The sequence below is a fragment of the Chiloscyllium punctatum genome, chromosome 45, assembly GCF_047496795.1.
Source record: "Chiloscyllium punctatum isolate Juve2018m chromosome 45, sChiPun1.3, whole genome shotgun sequence".
NCBI lineage: Eukaryota > Metazoa > Chordata > Chondrichthyes > Orectolobiformes > Hemiscylliidae > Chiloscyllium > Chiloscyllium punctatum.
The window spans coordinates 6,752,905-6,771,029 of record NC_092783.1 but is presented as its reverse complement, the minus strand read 5'-3'; the positions used below and the strand labels follow the sequence as shown (position 1 = coordinate 6,771,029).

The following is an 18,125-nucleotide window of genomic DNA, read 5'->3' as shown; positions in this document are numbered from 1 at the left end:
CATCTCTTCTGCTCTGTCAAAAGCAGCTTCCTGAAATACAGCCGGTTTATGTTTTCCCTATTTATAATGAAAGCAAATTACTGCAGATGCTGGAAATCAGAAAAAAAAGTCATAAAAACATAAATGCTGGAGAAAATCTGGCAGCAACTGCTGACAGAGAAAGAGAGATAATGGGTTAGGTCCAATAGAACGCTTCTTCAAGCTAGATAATTATGGATGGTGCCTTTCATCTCCAATATATGAATGTAGGCCAAAATAAGAGATGCAGGTTTCTTCATACCTGTCTGGTTTCAGTCTTTTTAGATAACTCTGTTAATTTCAGTTCTATCTGGTTCCTATACAGTGAATGAAAGGAATATCAATTCTATTATTTGTTTAACCCAGCAAAAAATAATAAAGACATAACTTCAAACACACTAGGACTCAAGTAAATAATTAAAAAGGAGATAGTGAACCAGAGAAAAGAAACAATGGTAACGTAATATGAAATATATATTTAAATGATAGTTTCATGAAACATGGCACAGTAGTCAAATGATTACTGCAGACATTTTTAAGTCAGTGTTTTTTGTCTCCTTTTCGAAACCATTTTAGTCCATGTAATTCCCACATGTTAAAACCAGATGATAGAAGTCAAACATTGAGTGTTATTATTTTAATACTATCACGTGTTAGAGACCAGACCAGACCGTCCTAGAATATTTTAAGAAGGTAGCCAAGACCCTAACTTTTTCTTATTTTAATGTTAAATGTGAAGTCTGCGGTCCAGACGTGATGCAACTGGTCAAACTACTCAATGTTAAGCAAAACGCAATTTATTTAAACACTATACTTAAAATGCAAATAAAAGAAAGTGGAATTTAGAATTTAGAATAAAAATGTGACTATGGGAAAACTTAACTGAATAATAGATATGGTACCTCTTACCAATTAACGTCCAGTATAGTAACATCCCACAAACACACCCCTTGGCAAAAAGGTAGATTCAGACACAGATTCTTACATGTAGTTCTCCAGTTCAGGAGGAAACAACATTGAGAGATTTCTGAGAAAGTAGCAGCTAGGAATCATTTACTGAAGCTCCAACTTTGACCCCCAAAAGCTTCTGACTGCTAAAGATAAATGAAAACTAGAAAGCATGGTTTGTGAGAACTGGCCACTTCCCTTCCATTGTTCCAATTATTTAAAAAAAACTAAAGCCTCCTAAGTTATTTACTTAAGCCATTTCAGTAGGCAGTTCATCACCTCTACCTTTACAGCCTCTCTTCAAAAAAATCCCTGTATCAAATAACCTTTTTAAAGCGACAGCATTTGCCATGACTGTGTAAAGGAAACTTAATTTCTGTATGTTTTCCCACCATGAGCAGAAATCTCTTCAGATTTGTAATACAATCAACAACCATGACAAGTGAAATGTTGTATAGAATTGTTTTTTATTTCATATATTATGAATAATATTATTCTTCAAAATGGCAGTCAAGAATTTGGTACTGAAAAAGAACTTTTCACCATCTCAAAATAAGCTTTCTAATGCAAAGGCAAGTGGTAGTTTTATTTAATAATGACAATGATCAGAACATTTTAAACACTACTTAACAATAACAATTAGTAGATATAAATGGCATTTGTGTAACCTGGGTTGGACTTAAAGAATGATTTAAAGTGAAACTGAAGGATTGGAAGTCTCAGCTGAAGTCTTAGATGTGTGAAAAACATCATGTATACATTCAGCAACGTTAACAGTGCAGCTATGTTGCCTAAATTGTTGCATTTCCCCTCTATCTGAGATTATTAGTACATGTGTCTTCGAACTAGGTAGGTCAGTCATTTGATCTGAACAAACAAAATAGTTTATTTTTTTCATTTCTTTCACCTTATGGATCATTGCAAAGATAAAAATGACATGAAGAATGGGATGACAAAGTTGTTATATTGGAGAATCTTTGGATATTTCAAAAAATGTTTGCCTTATCTGGGAAATACCACGGTCATTGTTTAGTATGGATTTATATTTCAGCTGTAGTTGTTGTATCAAGATTTTTATTGTGAATTTGATATATTTTAGGCTGTTAAATAGGCAGTAAACCATCTACGAGAAAAGATTTCATCAACATGCCAGAATGCAGCATCTCAGAGATAGGCAGCCAGTCCAATTTTTTTATTAATTGGATGTAGGTGTCAATAGGAAGTATAGCATTCAATACCTATCTCTAATTACGCTTGAAAAGGTGGGGATGAGCCACCTTCTTGAACTGCTGCAAACCATGTCGTGTAGGTACACCTAAAAAGACTATTAGGAGGCTTCCAGCATTATGGCTAGGCAACAGTGAAGGGCAAGTCAGTGCAGTGTATTCAAATAGATCAAATTATCTCTTTTCTGTGACAAGAGAGTAACAGTTAGATCCAGACAGTCTCATTAATACCTCACAACACCATCAAACAGATACGCCACTTTAGACAAAAAAAATGACTTCTACCTCATAACATAGATTGTTCCTCCACTATTCATGTGGCATATACCAGTGTAAACAGTCCATGGAAAGTAAGAAATAAAATAAATCTAATGACCTTTTATTTGTGTCAAACACAAAGTAGACTGCAAACAGGATATAAATGGAATATATTGCTCTTAAAGTGGATATCACAAATATGTAATTGGAATGACTAGTTATCTAAGTGGAGGCACCTGAGAGGTGAAGGATTGGCTTCTAAATCCACAGCTGAATTGAGTGTGTCCCAAGGTTTGACAGCATTCGGTAAAAATAAAATCTCAGTGCAAAATCAAATTGTGCTTCGGAATTTATGTAAGAATGTCTGAGAATTTGATGTCAGGATTCTGGAATGCCCAGGTATACCCTATATTTTCATTTTAGCCATTTGCCTTATCTATTTCTAAATGCCAATTATATTCAGTGTTGGGGATAAAAAGGAAATCCTGTTTTCAATGATTTTACATAAAAGAGGAGGGTAAGCTCAGTATGGAGAACTATTTTTCTAAAATTATTGACAATAGGAAATCCACCCTTCTGTAACACTATATTAATTCATCTTTGCCTATAGCCAGTGTAAACACTATAGAAAAAAAGAATCAAGCTGTGCAAATTTTAGTTTTCTTATCTATACAACAATTTAGCAGCACACTCAAAGAAATAATACAAAGGAAAAGAAATCACAACTTTTGAGTACATTTTTCAACATTACAAACTCTGATATGGTGCACAGAAGAACACAAAATCTAATGTGCAAATCAGAATTTTTTTTAAATTTTGCTTTACAAAAAATAAAGATCCTAAACAAAAACAAATCCATACAGTTTATATAATTTCATTAAGTACTGAAATATTTAAAAAACAAATTTTATGATTTTTATTAAAAGCTGTAAAAACATTGATATTTTAATTTGCAGTATGAAAAGTACATATAAAAATAAAGTGGTCTCCATTTTGGATGTTGCAATGCATCATTTACAATAACTTTCCATTTATCCTGGTATCCATTAAAAAATGTATAAAATGAGGAAATGAAACTCAGTTATATTTAACTTGAAATGAAGGCAGAACTAAGAATAATTAATTACATTGAAGGAGACTTCTGCAGTAAATGCCAACACTGCTTACTGATAAACAAGCTGGATGTCCATTCCTACGAATAATAGTGGTAACTACTGTTAGATGCTACACTGACCGATGGTACAACAAGGATTTCAATTGCAAATTTGCCCAGGCCATCAAGTTCTGTATCTTAGTCAGGCTATCTGGGAGAAGATTTTCCATGGGGACAACTGATGCCAATATATATAAAGAATTGACCATAGGATGGATGTGTGCATCTTTCACCAAGCAATTCCAGAGCTCTGTTGGCAAATAGTCCAGAAAAATACAATAGCCGATACAATATTGTAAGATTATAATGGCTTAATAATTTTACTGCATTAAAAGTAATGATTGATTTGGTCTACCACTTGTATTCTAAAGCAGTCCATTTGAGTAAGCTGGAAACCTCATTCATCTGTAATCACATTATTTGTTTGAAACCTGGTGTTTGACATTTGAAAATCTCTGATCTGCTGGAATGGGTTCTGATGATTCAAATAAAATGTGAAAACTTAAATACCACTCAGGGAAGAATAATTGAATGAATTGGTTGCTTGGCAAGTACAATCATCTAGTCGAGGTCTTAGTGGCTTATGATTACTCCCTAACTCAACAATCATATTCTCATCCTTCAACAAGCAAAATGCACGTGTCTCAGGGAGAGAAGGGTTCAGCATGTGGCACTTTCAGATTCCTTGAGTGCTATTTGTTGTTTGACTTATGAGGAAATGTATCTCCACAATAGGTGAAATTATTCTGCCATGTCCAAATAGTTGGCAAAGCAACTTGATCCTCTTGACACAGGCATTAATGGATGTTTCATAATACCTTCTGGGATTTGAAATCCTCGAGAAAGGATATAATTTCCAAGATCCTCATTCTTTCTTTTTTTTCTAATTGTTCAGTCTTCCAATTATCTCCAATTCCTTCTCTTATAAAATAAATGCGACTGACAAAATTTATGGACATTTCAGGACATACTGGTGTTGTTGAGTAGGGAAAATTTTGACAGTACTAGAGAAAAGGTAATAATGATTGGACAATGAATTATTGAATTATTGCAAAGTTGCCATGCTCTAAATTACTAAAATTGAAAATGCATGGTATTCAAGCATTTCTTACTTACAGAAGTCTCTCCTCAATGTATTAAACACCATATTTTTTTAAAAAAACAGCTCTATAACTGCTACTGAATAGCAGTTTTGTAAGGGATTTTCTATGAAGTTGGGTTGAGGCACTTTGTCATAGCACTTTAATGATTGTGGCACTTGCAGTGATGTGGTTTGTGCTCAGAAGACTTCACTTCTCTTGCTGAACTTACAAAAGGTGAATATTTCATTTTCCATTCCAATAATCTTCCTAGTTCGGTAAATGTTTTGTGTTGCAAATCTACATTTAAAAACAAGTCGATGGAACCTTAACAGACTTTGAATTAGACTTAGGAGCATAAAACTTGATGAAATAAATCTCCATCCTTTTTATGTTTCCATAGAGTTCTCTGTGCCTTGTTAAATAGCAAATACAGTGTAAAACATAAATGGGATGTTGTAAAGATAGACTACCATATTATAAAATCTAATTGGAAAAATGATCAGAATCTTACTCTGAAATGCTGTTGGAATTGACACTGAGCCGCTGACAGACATCCAAAAATCATAGTTTTAATATCTTATATTACAGATAAATGGAAATCTACTGTACCATAAAATTAGAGTAACACAATTGCTGAAGTATATTTTCTGCTGTCACATTCATGACACTATATTCTTTTGTTCCCTAGATAAAGTTTATTTGAAACATTCACCATTGCCTTATTAAATAGAGAGAGGAGAGCTTCAATTTGAAGTTGAAGATGAATCAGGTTTCTTCGAGAAATTGCTTTGATAAAGACATAATGTTTGATGCAAGAATTGATATTGCTCACTTGTCTGGATCATTCCACCCCTAAAAGAAAGAAATTGGGAAAACCATGTAATATTTGTGAAACAACGTCATATGAAATCTTTGCACAGCTAGTAAGTATTTAACAAATTAATTCAGCTGTGAGTTTCAGAGCACTGAAATTCAGATGTCAGATTATTGATTGAACATAGTAAGTCTCTTCTGGTGTGCTATGGTCCATTTTAATGCAATAGTGTAACTCAAAGTAACTGGATATGCAAGCAGTGGAAGGACATTTAGTTCATGACCTTGAATTCTATTGTCAAGGAATGAATTGTCTTGCACAGAAAGGTTTAAAATAAATAGATAAGTAACGTATGTGGCATGCAGAATTAAGCATTTTAGAAATGTATTTGAGAAGTAAGGTAAACATTTTATGTTTTGATACCAGATACGTTTAGATAAATGCAGACTTCCTATATTATTTCCAACTGGCAACTTGAAAGCATAATCTCCTATTAGAAAGTTATCAAAGCAAATCAAAGCAAAATACTGCTAAAAATACATTGGATATCTGTTATTATTTGTGGAAACAGATACAGAGTCCCAAGTCCAAATTGCCTTGTCATTCGTAAAGCTTAGGGAAGATTTTTTAACCTGTCAAAGTGACAGATGTAGATATTTGAAATGTAATAAACTTCTCACTGTAATGGATATCAACACTGAGCATCTCCACATCCTTTCAGGGGAATAAACAATGAGGAAAGCCCCCTCTATCTTATTAAGTGCTTCTTAATTCCAGCCAGATTGTCACTCCTAAGGTGAGCATGGCAGAGTTGGGGAAATTTCTTACTTCCCCAACCCAACCATTAAAAATACCCTGGATTGTGAAATCTTAACTCCTGGGAGTGGGTGCATGTTGGAATCAGGTTTGCTGTCTCCGGAAACAGTGAGGCAGTGACAACAAAGGTTATGGAGTGTAAAGGGGATGCTGGTTAAAAGGCCCACTTCTATTCTTTAGGATCTCATTTCATTTGCATTGTTCCATATTATTCTAGCTCATTCTCAGCCTTCACACTATTTCTCCTCCCTTAACTAGTCACCATGAACCATTCATATCAACTTAAACCAACCCATGCCACCTATTCACTTTCAATGTCCCTCCATTCATCTCCATGGCTCCTTATATCTCCTATTCCAATTTAGTAACACCATCTGAAAACTGATTCAACCCACTCAAGCCCATAACTCCTCACAGACCCTTTGTCAATTCATGACCTCCACTCACTAGCATTTGCCCTTACACTGTCCATTCTAAATCAACAGGAACCCAGCATGGGAAGACATCAGGGGCTGTGTTAAGATGAAATTTAATAGATTTTAAAATATCTGCAGCTGACTTCACTGCAACAAAAAGCCGCTTATACCAATCATCTCAACTCAGGTCTGACAGTAATTGTGAATTCCATGCAACACTCTTGCAACTGAAAAATGAGCATTTCAAATATATAGACCAGTTTCTAAATCCTGATCTCATAAAGAAAATGACTCCATCTGCTCCTTGCTCCCACATCTCTTTGGGGAAATATCTCTCAAGATGTAACTGGAAAACTTCACTAAAATAAAACAAAGAATGGCAGATGCTGGAAATTGTCCATCAAAAACAAAAATAGCTGGAGGAACTCAATAGGTTTGGCAGCATCTTGGTGAGAAAATAGAGTTAATGTTTCATGATGCTGCTTCAGAACTGCAGAAGACGATGCTGCCAGACCTGCTGAGGTTTTTAAGCTATTTCTGCTTTTACTGAAAATTTAACTACTCATGCTCCCCATCTCAGGAGTAAAGGTCGAGACAAAGAATCAGTGATTCCAAGTGAATTTAGTGAGCATTTTAAATAAGAACAGTACAGATGTGGCAAATATCAACTTGACAGTCCATTTTTGAAGAAGCAATAGAACTGGACTTACTAAAAGTGAGATATAATTGTATTTTTACAAAGTATTGTTGAAATGTCTCAGAAGACACTTATTAGAAAACAATCCAGAATATAAGAAGAAAATTGGAACCATTGATAGACAATTTGTTAGATGGACATGATACAATCAATTAAGGCAAATGAAGTTTCAACAGATTTGAGTTTGACATGAGCCATCGTTTGGACAGTTTTATTCTCAGTGTACGTAAATCATTTGGATTTTGAAGTAGTGAGCAAAATCATAGTGTTTGCATTTCATATGCAATTGGAAAATTGCACCAAAAATGTGCTGGGATTGATGCTGGCTACACTATGGTTCACATTTCCAATAACATTATTTGGCATTGTCATGAACTCAAGCCTTCCATTAGTCATGCAATTGGACAGAATGTAACTATCAATTTTTAGCCATATTAATAAAATTACATCAGTTTACTACTCTTAAAAACATCAATCCTTCTTTTCTAAAAACAATGATGTATTTAAGAGTAGTAAGCTGATGCAATTTTATTAATATGACTGAAAATTGATAGTTCTCCAAAAATAAAAATACTCAAAACTGGTCATCCATTTGTGAGCAATTAGACTTAAATTTTGGAAATTGGCTTAAAATAATGATTCATTTTCTATTTTAGTTGGTGTGTATTAGTCAGTTCATAAAAATGCAGGCATTTTCAATATGAAAACTTTTAAATTGCACACATTAGGCCTACATGTTTAGGAAAATGAACACAATTTGAAGAAAGTTCCAGAACCAGAGTAATTGGCAGAATCTCACATTTTTTTACATGGGATCATGGTCAGTCTTATTGAGAGGACTGATTTCAGCAAATTAAATCTTAAACCAGCAAAAGGATCATGAAATATTTGGACACAAGTACATCAATTAACACTAATACTCACCTGTCTTTGTCAGAATGAGGTCGAGGCGGCTGGCTGTGGGTGTCATGAACAAGAATAACTCAGATACAACATGATGTGACAGATGCTCCAAAAAGACACTGACTCAGAGAATGGTAAGGAGACCCTTGTCAAGTTAAGTGCGGGGATGGATAGAGGATAGTAACAGTCTTAGTAAAATGAAACCTAAAAGCTTAATGCACTTGTTGGGATTTAGGGAAAAGGGGTCAGAGAAAGGAATAGTTGTTAAGGAAAACTTCCAGGAGTGGAGAATCATTTTGAAAATGAAACATGAGGCACAATCGTGATCAACATGCTCAGCTAAATCTAATGCTGAATGTCACCTACTGTACATCAAATACACTTAAGTCTACATCTTTGGGCTTGAAGAAGTGAAAATGGGTTCAATATTGATGGGGAATAGTCAGGGTGGGAGAAAACTAGTGTCTCACTGAATATAGGGACAATACAAAAGTCAATATTAGGGAGTTGCTGAACAGATCAAAAACTGAAAAATTATTGTGCTGAATGGAGGACAAGGGTTGGATAATCGAAAGTTTGAAAGTGCTTTAGTAAGTGACTTGGAGGTAGAGCTTACATAGAGTAGACATAGATCAAAGCAGGATTAAAAAGGGACATGTGATTTGACAAGTGAAGAATATCAGGCAATAGTCAGATATAGTGCCTTTCATATTTTCAGCATATGCTAAGGCATTGTGCAACAATAAAGTTTAATTTGAAATGTATTTGTTTTGTGGGCAGATGTAGCAACATACTTACAGAGGAACCTCAATTATCAGAAGGACACGGGGTGGGGGGACCATTTTGTTTGGTTAATCGAATGCTGGATAATTGAATGTCAGATAACATTGTTAACCAAACATTGGGACCTTGCCATCTTGTTTGGATAATCTGAAATTTGGTAAATTGAATGCCGGATAATTGAGGTTCCTCTGTATATGCAGTCATTTGTCAGAAATTGAATCCCAACTTGTACAAACGAAGGATTATGTGGAATTTCAACAAAACAAGATGCTGTTTCTCTGATACAGACAAGATGGCATCTTAGTGCATATTGCAACTCATTACCAAGTGTGCTGTCTCTTAGGTATCAGTGCATGACATTGACATCTGATGCTAAAATTGGAATTGTTCTAGTCTAAAAAACTTCTTTCTGTCCCTTAAACCACACAACATCTTGAATATTGATTCGAGAAATCTTGAAAGTATCAACACTGACCTGTCTGTCCGCATCTGACATACAATTCCAAGAATGTCGACTTCGTTGGTCTCCTTCATCTGTTGACACCCGATGCTTGTAGCAATGAAACAACCTGTCCTCCCAATCCCTGCACTAAACACAATAATTACTTTCAGTATTAAAAAGCTTTATGAGGTGTAAATTAGCATGGAATTTGATGCCAATGTGGGGTAAAATGGAGACAGGCAGATAAATAAAGTTGTACTTTCCAGTTACACAGACATAACATTGGAAATGTGGTGATAAGGTAGTTTACGGATTAATTCAAGGTAAAAACAATGACTGCAGATGCTGAAAATCAAATACTGGATTAGTGGTGCTGGAAGAGCACAGCAGTTCAGGCAGCTGCTCGTTGGATGCTGCCTGAACTGCTGTGCTCTTCCAGCACCACTAATCCAGTATACGGATTAATTCAGCTAACTACCAAAACAACTTGAATTCCCAGCTACCCTGCAAGACACCTTTGACACTGGGAACATGCTAACTGCCTGAAGGTAACATAGTGTAAGTAGGAGACACTGTTCTGAGCTGACTATGAGCCTTCTTCAAATACATGACCACAGCTATGGTCACTGGGCATCCCTCTCCACAATAGTGGTCTGTCAAACATTGCTTTCCTCTTTCTATTTTCCTTAAAATTACTGAGAACTTACATTAAGATGGAGGTACCCTCTTGCTTCCTGGCAAGGCTGCAGCTCCTTTCAGGACCAAGAGATTTTGGACAGTGAAATGCTCTCTGCCCACTAACTGGATGATTCAGGGAAAATCACTGCCAGGTGACTACTCCCAACCAGGTGAGAGATTGGAAGTCACATTTGGCTTTGACACTGGAGTCCAGACCCAAAACCAAAATTCATCCCTCAAGTTCAAATCCAAATACAATGATGCATACACACAAACCAAATACTGTCAGTGCACCTGTCCTGATAAAGGTGCGGATGGTATTTCTAAAATAATCATAAATTAAAATCTTATTTCATTGACTGTACAATCCTCAATAGTGAGGATATATGTGATTGCTTAGCTATTACCCTTCCCTGGTGGCAAAAGACAAAACTTTTCTTATTTCTGAGTGATATTGCGTATTGGAAAATGTATAAGCATTTTTGTGACAAAAAGTAAGTTTAGGCAAAAAAAGCCCCAAGTAGTCAAATTTCCATTCTTATTGACCCACCAAACACTCACTGTCATATATTGTTATGTTTCCTCCACCTATTTTGGATAGAATTGCTACAACTGGGAGTTACTTAAAATGGTTTCTCACCTGCAATGAACTATAATGGGTCCGCTGTTTCCTGCAGCTTGTCTACATTCTTCAACTTCATGGATGAGATCCAAAAGTGATTGTGCTGTATCTGGTGTCTTGTGATCTGGCCAGGATGAGTACCAGTAGTGCTTTACATTTCGAGATTGTTCTCCATCCTAAAAAGAAACAAGTAATTTTTACTTTTACAGTTCTGAGGAAGGTCACCAGACCTGATATGTTAACTCTGATTTCTCTTCATAGGTGCTGAGCTTTTCCAGCAACTTCTGTTTTTGTTTGTTTGAGTGATTTTAGTCATTGTTCTTGTAGAGTTTCTGTGGAGATCTGAGGAGATAGTTATTGGACCAAACACATTGTCTGTTCACTTTGTTCTTTAAATTTCTCTTCCTGCTGAGTGGTCATCCTCACTGTCCTACTTTGCAATGTTAGCCATCAATGATTCTACTGATCCTTAACATTAGACAGAACTTGGAAATGGCCTGGTGAATTTGCCTTTTTTTTTTCTTTCTTTCCCCTTTTTGAGGATAAATATTTGGCTTCTCCATATAGATCAAAACAATTCTGAAATGAACGTATGACATCCTAGTTGATCATGACAATGGTAAACTGTCCCTCCATATCCTATGTAACCTGTTTGTACAACACTGAAATGCATTATATAAATTCAACTGTTTTTATAAAACAAGTACCTGTATATTACTCACTTAGAAGGTCATTTAGACAGCATCTACCAAAGCTACAGCCACTTCAGTCTAGAAGGACAAGTTTAGCAGATAAATGGGAACACCACCGCCTGCAAGATTCCCTCCAAACTATTCACCTTCCTGACTTGGAAATATATTTCTGTTTCTTTGGTGTCATTTGGATCAAAACTGTGAAATTCCTTCCCCAACTGCATTGTGGATCAAATGACAGCACATGGATTGCAATGAATCAAAAAGTAGCTCACTATCACCTTCTCAAAGGCAACCAAAGATGGCGATAAACCCAGCTAACAACATTCATATCATATGAGTGAATTTTTAAAAGAGTGTACTTTTAACTTTTTAGTTGTGCTATAAGCCAGTGATATTAATTTCCCTTCAGTCCATTATTTAATGTTTACATAGAAATAACAATACAGCTTAAGGTCAGTATGTAAGTTAGCTCGCTGAGCTGGAAGATTTGTTTTCAGATGTTTTGTCACAATACTAGGTAACATTATCAGTGAGAGTCTCTGGTAAAGCACTGGTGGTATGTGCTGCCTCTCTATTTATAGGTCTTGGTTTCTTAAGGTGTTAGATGTCATTTCTGATGTTTCAAGGGAAGGTAGATAGGGTCTAAATCAATGTGTTTATTGATGGAGTTCCTATTAGAATGCCATGCCTCTAAGAATTCTTGTGCATATCTTTGTTTTGCCTGTCCAAGGATGTGCATGCTGTCCCAGTCAAAGTGGCATCCTTCTTTGTCTGTATGTATGGAAACTAGTGATAGTAGGTCATATCTTTTGGTGGCTAGTCGGTGTTCATGTATCCTGGTGGCAGGTTTCCTGTTTCTTTGTCCAAAATAGCGTTTTTTAAAATTCTTGCATGGTATCTTGTAAATGACGTTAGCTTTGCTGGAAGAATCTAATAGATTGTTCAGGTTCATCAGTTGTTTAAGTGTGTTTTGTGGGCTACTATGATGCCAAGGGGTCTGGGTAGTCTGGAAGTCATTTCTGATATGTCTTTGATATAAGATATTGTGGCTTAAGGTCATTTAACCTCACCAGTCTATTCACAGTCATCCTGATTGTCATCAATTCCTAATTTTAGTTTCATAAACCTGTTCTATCCTATTCCCAAAATATTCACTCTTTCCTCAATCACCTATGTTATCAATTCTTAAATCTACCTTTTAGTTATCAATCCAATAGTATACTCAACAACACAACAACCCTGCATTTTTAAAAAAAGGGCTTCTTCTTTTCCAAGTCTCTTACATTTAATAAGAAATCTATTACTTTTTATGGTAATCCCCTCAATTATTAGAAATGGCCTGCTCTGCCTCCCTTTTTAAGTCTCTTCAGAATTCATCCCAGAGCAAATTGCTGAGTCTCCTTTGACAGCATCGTTCAAGCACATAATCTCTACAACCTAAAAGGATAAGGGCAGCAGATTTATGGGAACGCATTCAACTTCTCCTCTAATCAACATACCATATTGAATTAGAAGTATATTGCTGTTACTTCATTGTCACTGAGTCAAAATTCTGTAATTCCTTTTCTAAAAGCACATCCTGACAATCCAAGACTACAACGGCTCAAGAAGGCTCCACATCATCAATTTCTTCAGAGAAATTAGGGATGGTAACATAAACTGGCCTAGACAGCAATGCCTACGTCCCTTGAATGGTTTAGGAGTAAGAGTTGGCCATTTAATCCATCAAACTAGTTCCATCATGTGGTCAGCTCATGGCTGACTGTTTGTAGCCCTGAGTATATTTTCCTACCCACACACGCTGCACTTTGACTCCATGGTTAATCAGGAATCTATCTCATTCAGCCTTAAAAATATGTAATGAACTTGTCTGTATACTGCTCTGTGAGAAAGTAAATTCCATAAACCTTCTAAGAAAAATATTTCTCCTCATCTTCATCTTAACTGGAAAACTCTTACTTTTAAAACTGTGTTCTATAATGTCTCAGCCAAGTGAAGCATCCTTTCAGCATCCACTCCATCAAGTCCTTTCAGGGTTTTATATGTTTCAATACGACCATCACTTACTCTTCTAACTTACAATCACAGGCACAAATAGCTCAACTATTCCTCTTCCAACAACCCTTTCATACCAAGAATCATCCAAGTAAACATTCTCTGAACTTCATCCATGCAAGTGTAAATGAAAAGCATTTGCATTTTATGCAATTTTCTTTGTAACTATTGCATAAATATACAACTTCACACTATCAATGCATTGCATTGTTAGACTGCTAATTGCAGAGAGGGATAGTACACAAAGGGATATCTGAATATCTGTATTTACTTGCCCCTTGCCTCTAATTGCTGTACCATGTGTATACGAACAAATGTGAGTACCATTATGCTCACTATTACTTTGATAGGAAATTCTGGACCATTTATTTTATAAATGGACAATATACAAAATCATGATTACCAGCATTAAATCTATCTGCTATATTTTACAAGTATTAACAAAGTAAATGTGATTATTGCTTTGGTACCTTAATACTTATATCCCGAATAGTGTATCCATCACATTCCTCTGTATTGTTTACAATAATTTCAAATCTGCCAAAGGTGTCCTGATTTTCTGGCCAATAGACAACACATTTCTGAAAATACAAGAGTCAGAGAGAAGGAATAACTTTGCATTTTGATATTATCTGCTCATATCAAATCTTCTCAGCAGTTTGTATCATAAGATTTTCTATCTGATAATGGTGTACTTAAAATAATTGAATAAAATCAAATCATAATTTAAGCAATTTAAGGGGAACTAATATTTAGGCTGTATGACTGTGCCAATCACTTGACAAGTGGATTCTGATAAGCAGAAACAGCCATGGAGGAGAATAGCCTGTGTATTAATGTATGTAGCTTCCAATACACATACATATATCAATAAAAGGACTCTGTTGAAGATAGAAAGATCATGTACATGCACCATGTCTGTTTTGACTTAACAAAACAGGTTACAGCCATTCGCTGGTTGATTTCACAGGACAATGCTTTCCCAATCAGAGTCAACCTACTTGGCTTAATACTTAAACAAAGCCTGGCAGTTACTATCAATCATCATCAATTGGTACATTCTCTAGATCAATCTCTCTACTAATCTGATTCCAATTGCCAACAATATATCATTTAACTCTCTTTTGCTTTGAATGTCAACTTGAGTTTTAAATAAAAACTTTCATATACATATACCTCATTCTTCTCTTTTAGTTTTGTAATCATCACAATAATTGGACAATCCTCCTGCCAAACCATCTCCCAGAAGTCATTTACTGTATTTATCATGGGGCCTTGGGTAGCAATGAATGCTTTCTCCTTTCCTCCATACCCCTGTATGAAAGTGATAAACAAAGGTGATCAGGTCCAGATGTCATATATTAATAGGCTCTCATGTATGAAATTCTATCCATTTGTTTAGGATTGAAAGTGTGCAGGGAATGACAGGAAGTCAAAGATTGCAATAACACAATAAGCCAATCAAGTGAATAGGACTGCACTGGGTGATTTGAAATGCTAGTACAAATCATTATGCACATCCAGATTGGAAGCCAAATCTATAGAAAAAAAATTTAAAGTCAAATTCATAAATTTCTTTGAATTCGGGAAAGACATCTAGGACATTGGAAATTGGAAGATAAGCTATAACTTAGAAAGTTTCAAGATAGATCACAGAACAAACAGAAAGATAGATGAGGACCATTTTTAATTGATGCCATTAAGAATTACTTCAACAAGTTAAAAATAGGGGCAGCAATGTCTCCCCATTAATAATTTGAACAAAATGGTTCAGAATTTAGAACTTGTAGGTATTTGTTGAAAGGACATGTGCAAAATTAATACTGAGCTCAGTTAAGCCGAGCCAAGATACGAGGATAGACAATGTTCTATTACAATAATACATAAATAACCTTACCCGAATGTAGTTAGCATTAATATAGGAGTTCAGGTGATTATCGTTCTTTCCTGATTTGAGGCAGACTCGGGTCTGTGGGTCTAAAAAGGGCAAGACAGGTTTAAAATGGAACATCAAACATTGCAGGAGCTGGTCAAAACCTAAACAAGTCATGCCAAATAAAATCATTCAGAAATCTGAATCACTGCAGGGAGAAGGATACCCCTAACCTCTGAGCCAAGAGTTGTCACTTGATGTCTCCAACTGGATTCCTAGTAGAGTGAGGCACTGTTGTTATTGCATATGAGGAGAGCAGAAATGTACATTACAAAATAAAATCACAGACGGAAGGCACAATTAATAAAATAGCCCAAGTGAAATCTACCTGGAATATATTAGACAAATGTTAAACGGACAGAAGCTGTAACACAAAAAATGATCTAATTTGGCTACTATTAGATAATATCGTGGAATTTAAAAAAAAACACAGTTTGATCTCTGAGGAGTGAGGCCCGGTAACATGTGGGAAAACCAGGAATTTGGGAGGGGGCGGAACGGGGGCTTCCTTAAGCTGTGAACTTACATATGACATCATTGACTGGTTCCCTGCCTGGATGTCAGCCTCATTGTCAGTCTGAGAGGGAACATTGCAGAAGAGTTTGCAGGATCAGGTAAGGAGTGAGCTCTGGTAGAGTGGAAGACACTAATCATTACAGAGGTATGGCAGAGAAAGGTGTTGGAGGCCTAAGCAATCAGATGTGGGGAGTGGTCAGAGATTGGAAGCCTGTTGGAATGGAGGCTAGTGGGAGGTCTGAGGGAGACTGGAAGGATCGCGAATGAGTCTGATCATCAGGCTGGGGCGGCAAATGAGTTGAACTCAGCATATGTGGAAAAGCAGTTAAGTCCTAGAACAGCGATCTTGCTAATGAGTTTCCTGAAGCTCGAGAATCCCTGGTTTTTAATCAAATTTGAAATGGTCCACATGGCTGAGCCATACCACCTCATTATAATATTTAAATGAAAAGCCTGCCTTGTGGGTATGAGTCTGTCTCCCTACTTCCAATAAAATGGAGGGAGCAAGATGAAGGCAAGTTGGGAGTCAGGATTTTTAAACACTTTCACCATCCATCTAATCCAAACACTCAGTTTTTGTGCTTAAAACCTGGCCCATTTGTGGATGGCATGTCCTTCTAATGATAACATTAATCAAAGTGAACAGAATATCCTTGACATCTTTCACTGATACTGAAGAGAGGGAACTTTGATTAATCAAACAAGAATCCTGAAACGTGCTGAACTGAGAATGCCTGTTGGCTAGAATGGGTACTTAGAAACATTTCTTTGTTTAGTAACATAGAATCATAGAATCTCTACAGAAGCATTGGCCCATCGAGTCTGCACCAACCCTCTAAAGATTGTCCTGTCCAGACCAACCCACCCGATCCTCATAACCTTGCATTTAGGATGGCTATTCCACCTACCCGGCATATCTTTGCATTGACCATGATATATGTGACATAAATAAATGCTTTAGTAAGTAGCAGTGAAAAGGAATCCAATAAATATAGATACTCCGCTGTATCAAAAAGGCACAGGAACAGTATTCGAGTAGTCATGGTACTTTAGAGCAACATCAGAACAATTATTGGAAAAAATATCATGTAGAATGGGTCTATATATTTTTGTTAGTAATGATCTTGCTCACTGTATCTATAAGTACACAATGGATTGTTACTGACCAATTAGTGACAAAATATCTTTTATCATCCATTCACCAAATAAACCTGAGCAGGTACAGGAGTTCAAGATAAACTATCCACTTCAATTTCACCATAAAGCAATGCATTCAGTCTGTGGTAACTGAGGTCCATTTGATAACTGGATTTACAATAACATGGAGTAAATATAATGATGAATATTTCACAAGAAACATGTTGTTTAAACTCAAACCTTCAATGTGAATGTGATAAAGAAATTTAGACACATGGTATTAAGTTTTAAACTGTGATGTACCCCATGCAGGATTTGATGACAGATTGATGACTCTCACAGATATTAAAAGGAAGGGACCCTTTTCTTAAAAAAAAATTGCATTTGAGTTCTATTAAAAATTGTGTGCTTATATGATTTGTTACATTAAATCAAATATATTCTATTTGACATACCAATTGAAGTTTATTATTTTTGCTAATTCTGCAATATTTGATCAAGTTGTAGAAAATTAGGTATCTTATATTGTTGGACCTGCCACACTTGATTAATCAGATTTGATTTGTATGACAATGAATAGCTTTGCTTCACTGTGTTTCCTTGTGATCAGATCTGGTGTAATTAACATGGTTCTGTCTTCAGATTGATTTTGTATGCGTCTGTTCATGGCTAAGTTTGGTTGATCTATTATTTGGAGTTTCTACAGACAGTTATCCAGGTGTCATTTTTACTCTGTGCTCACTATTCCAACCCTAATTTTATTTTAAGTTTATTTGTGGTGCAGCTAAATTGTTCATGATCTGGAAATGATGAGCATAGATTAAAGGCAAGCAATGATGTTTTGACTAAAACTCTTTCTATAGAGAAGCAAAATCAAGAGAAATATGGATAGATAATAAATGTGACATATAGAGCAAGTCTGGATGACATTAG

The 18,125-nt window shown here is 35.8% G+C and overlaps 1 protein-coding gene across 1 annotated transcript in view; it reads right to left on the bottom strand.

Moving 5' to 3' along the window:
- Nucleotides 1-1,451: 1,451 nt before the first annotated feature.
- LOC140467136 (receptor-type tyrosine-protein phosphatase R-like) overlaps nucleotides 1,452-18,125 on the bottom strand; it is a 94,752-nt gene continuing 78,078 nt past the window's right edge. The window contains exons 6-11 of the mRNA XM_072563208.1: nucleotides 15,504-15,583; nucleotides 14,783-14,920; nucleotides 14,077-14,187; nucleotides 10,875-11,032; nucleotides 9,590-9,703; nucleotides 1,452-5,537 (exon numbers count right to left, since the gene is read on the bottom strand). Of these exons, the coding sequence (XP_072419309.1) occupies nucleotides 5,429-5,537; nucleotides 9,590-9,703; nucleotides 10,875-11,032; nucleotides 14,077-14,187; nucleotides 14,783-14,920; nucleotides 15,504-15,583 (710 nt within the window). The 3' untranslated portion in view covers nucleotides 1,452-5,428. The remainder of the gene's footprint in view (nucleotides 5,538-9,589; nucleotides 9,704-10,874; nucleotides 11,033-14,076; nucleotides 14,188-14,782; nucleotides 14,921-15,503; nucleotides 15,584-18,125) is intronic.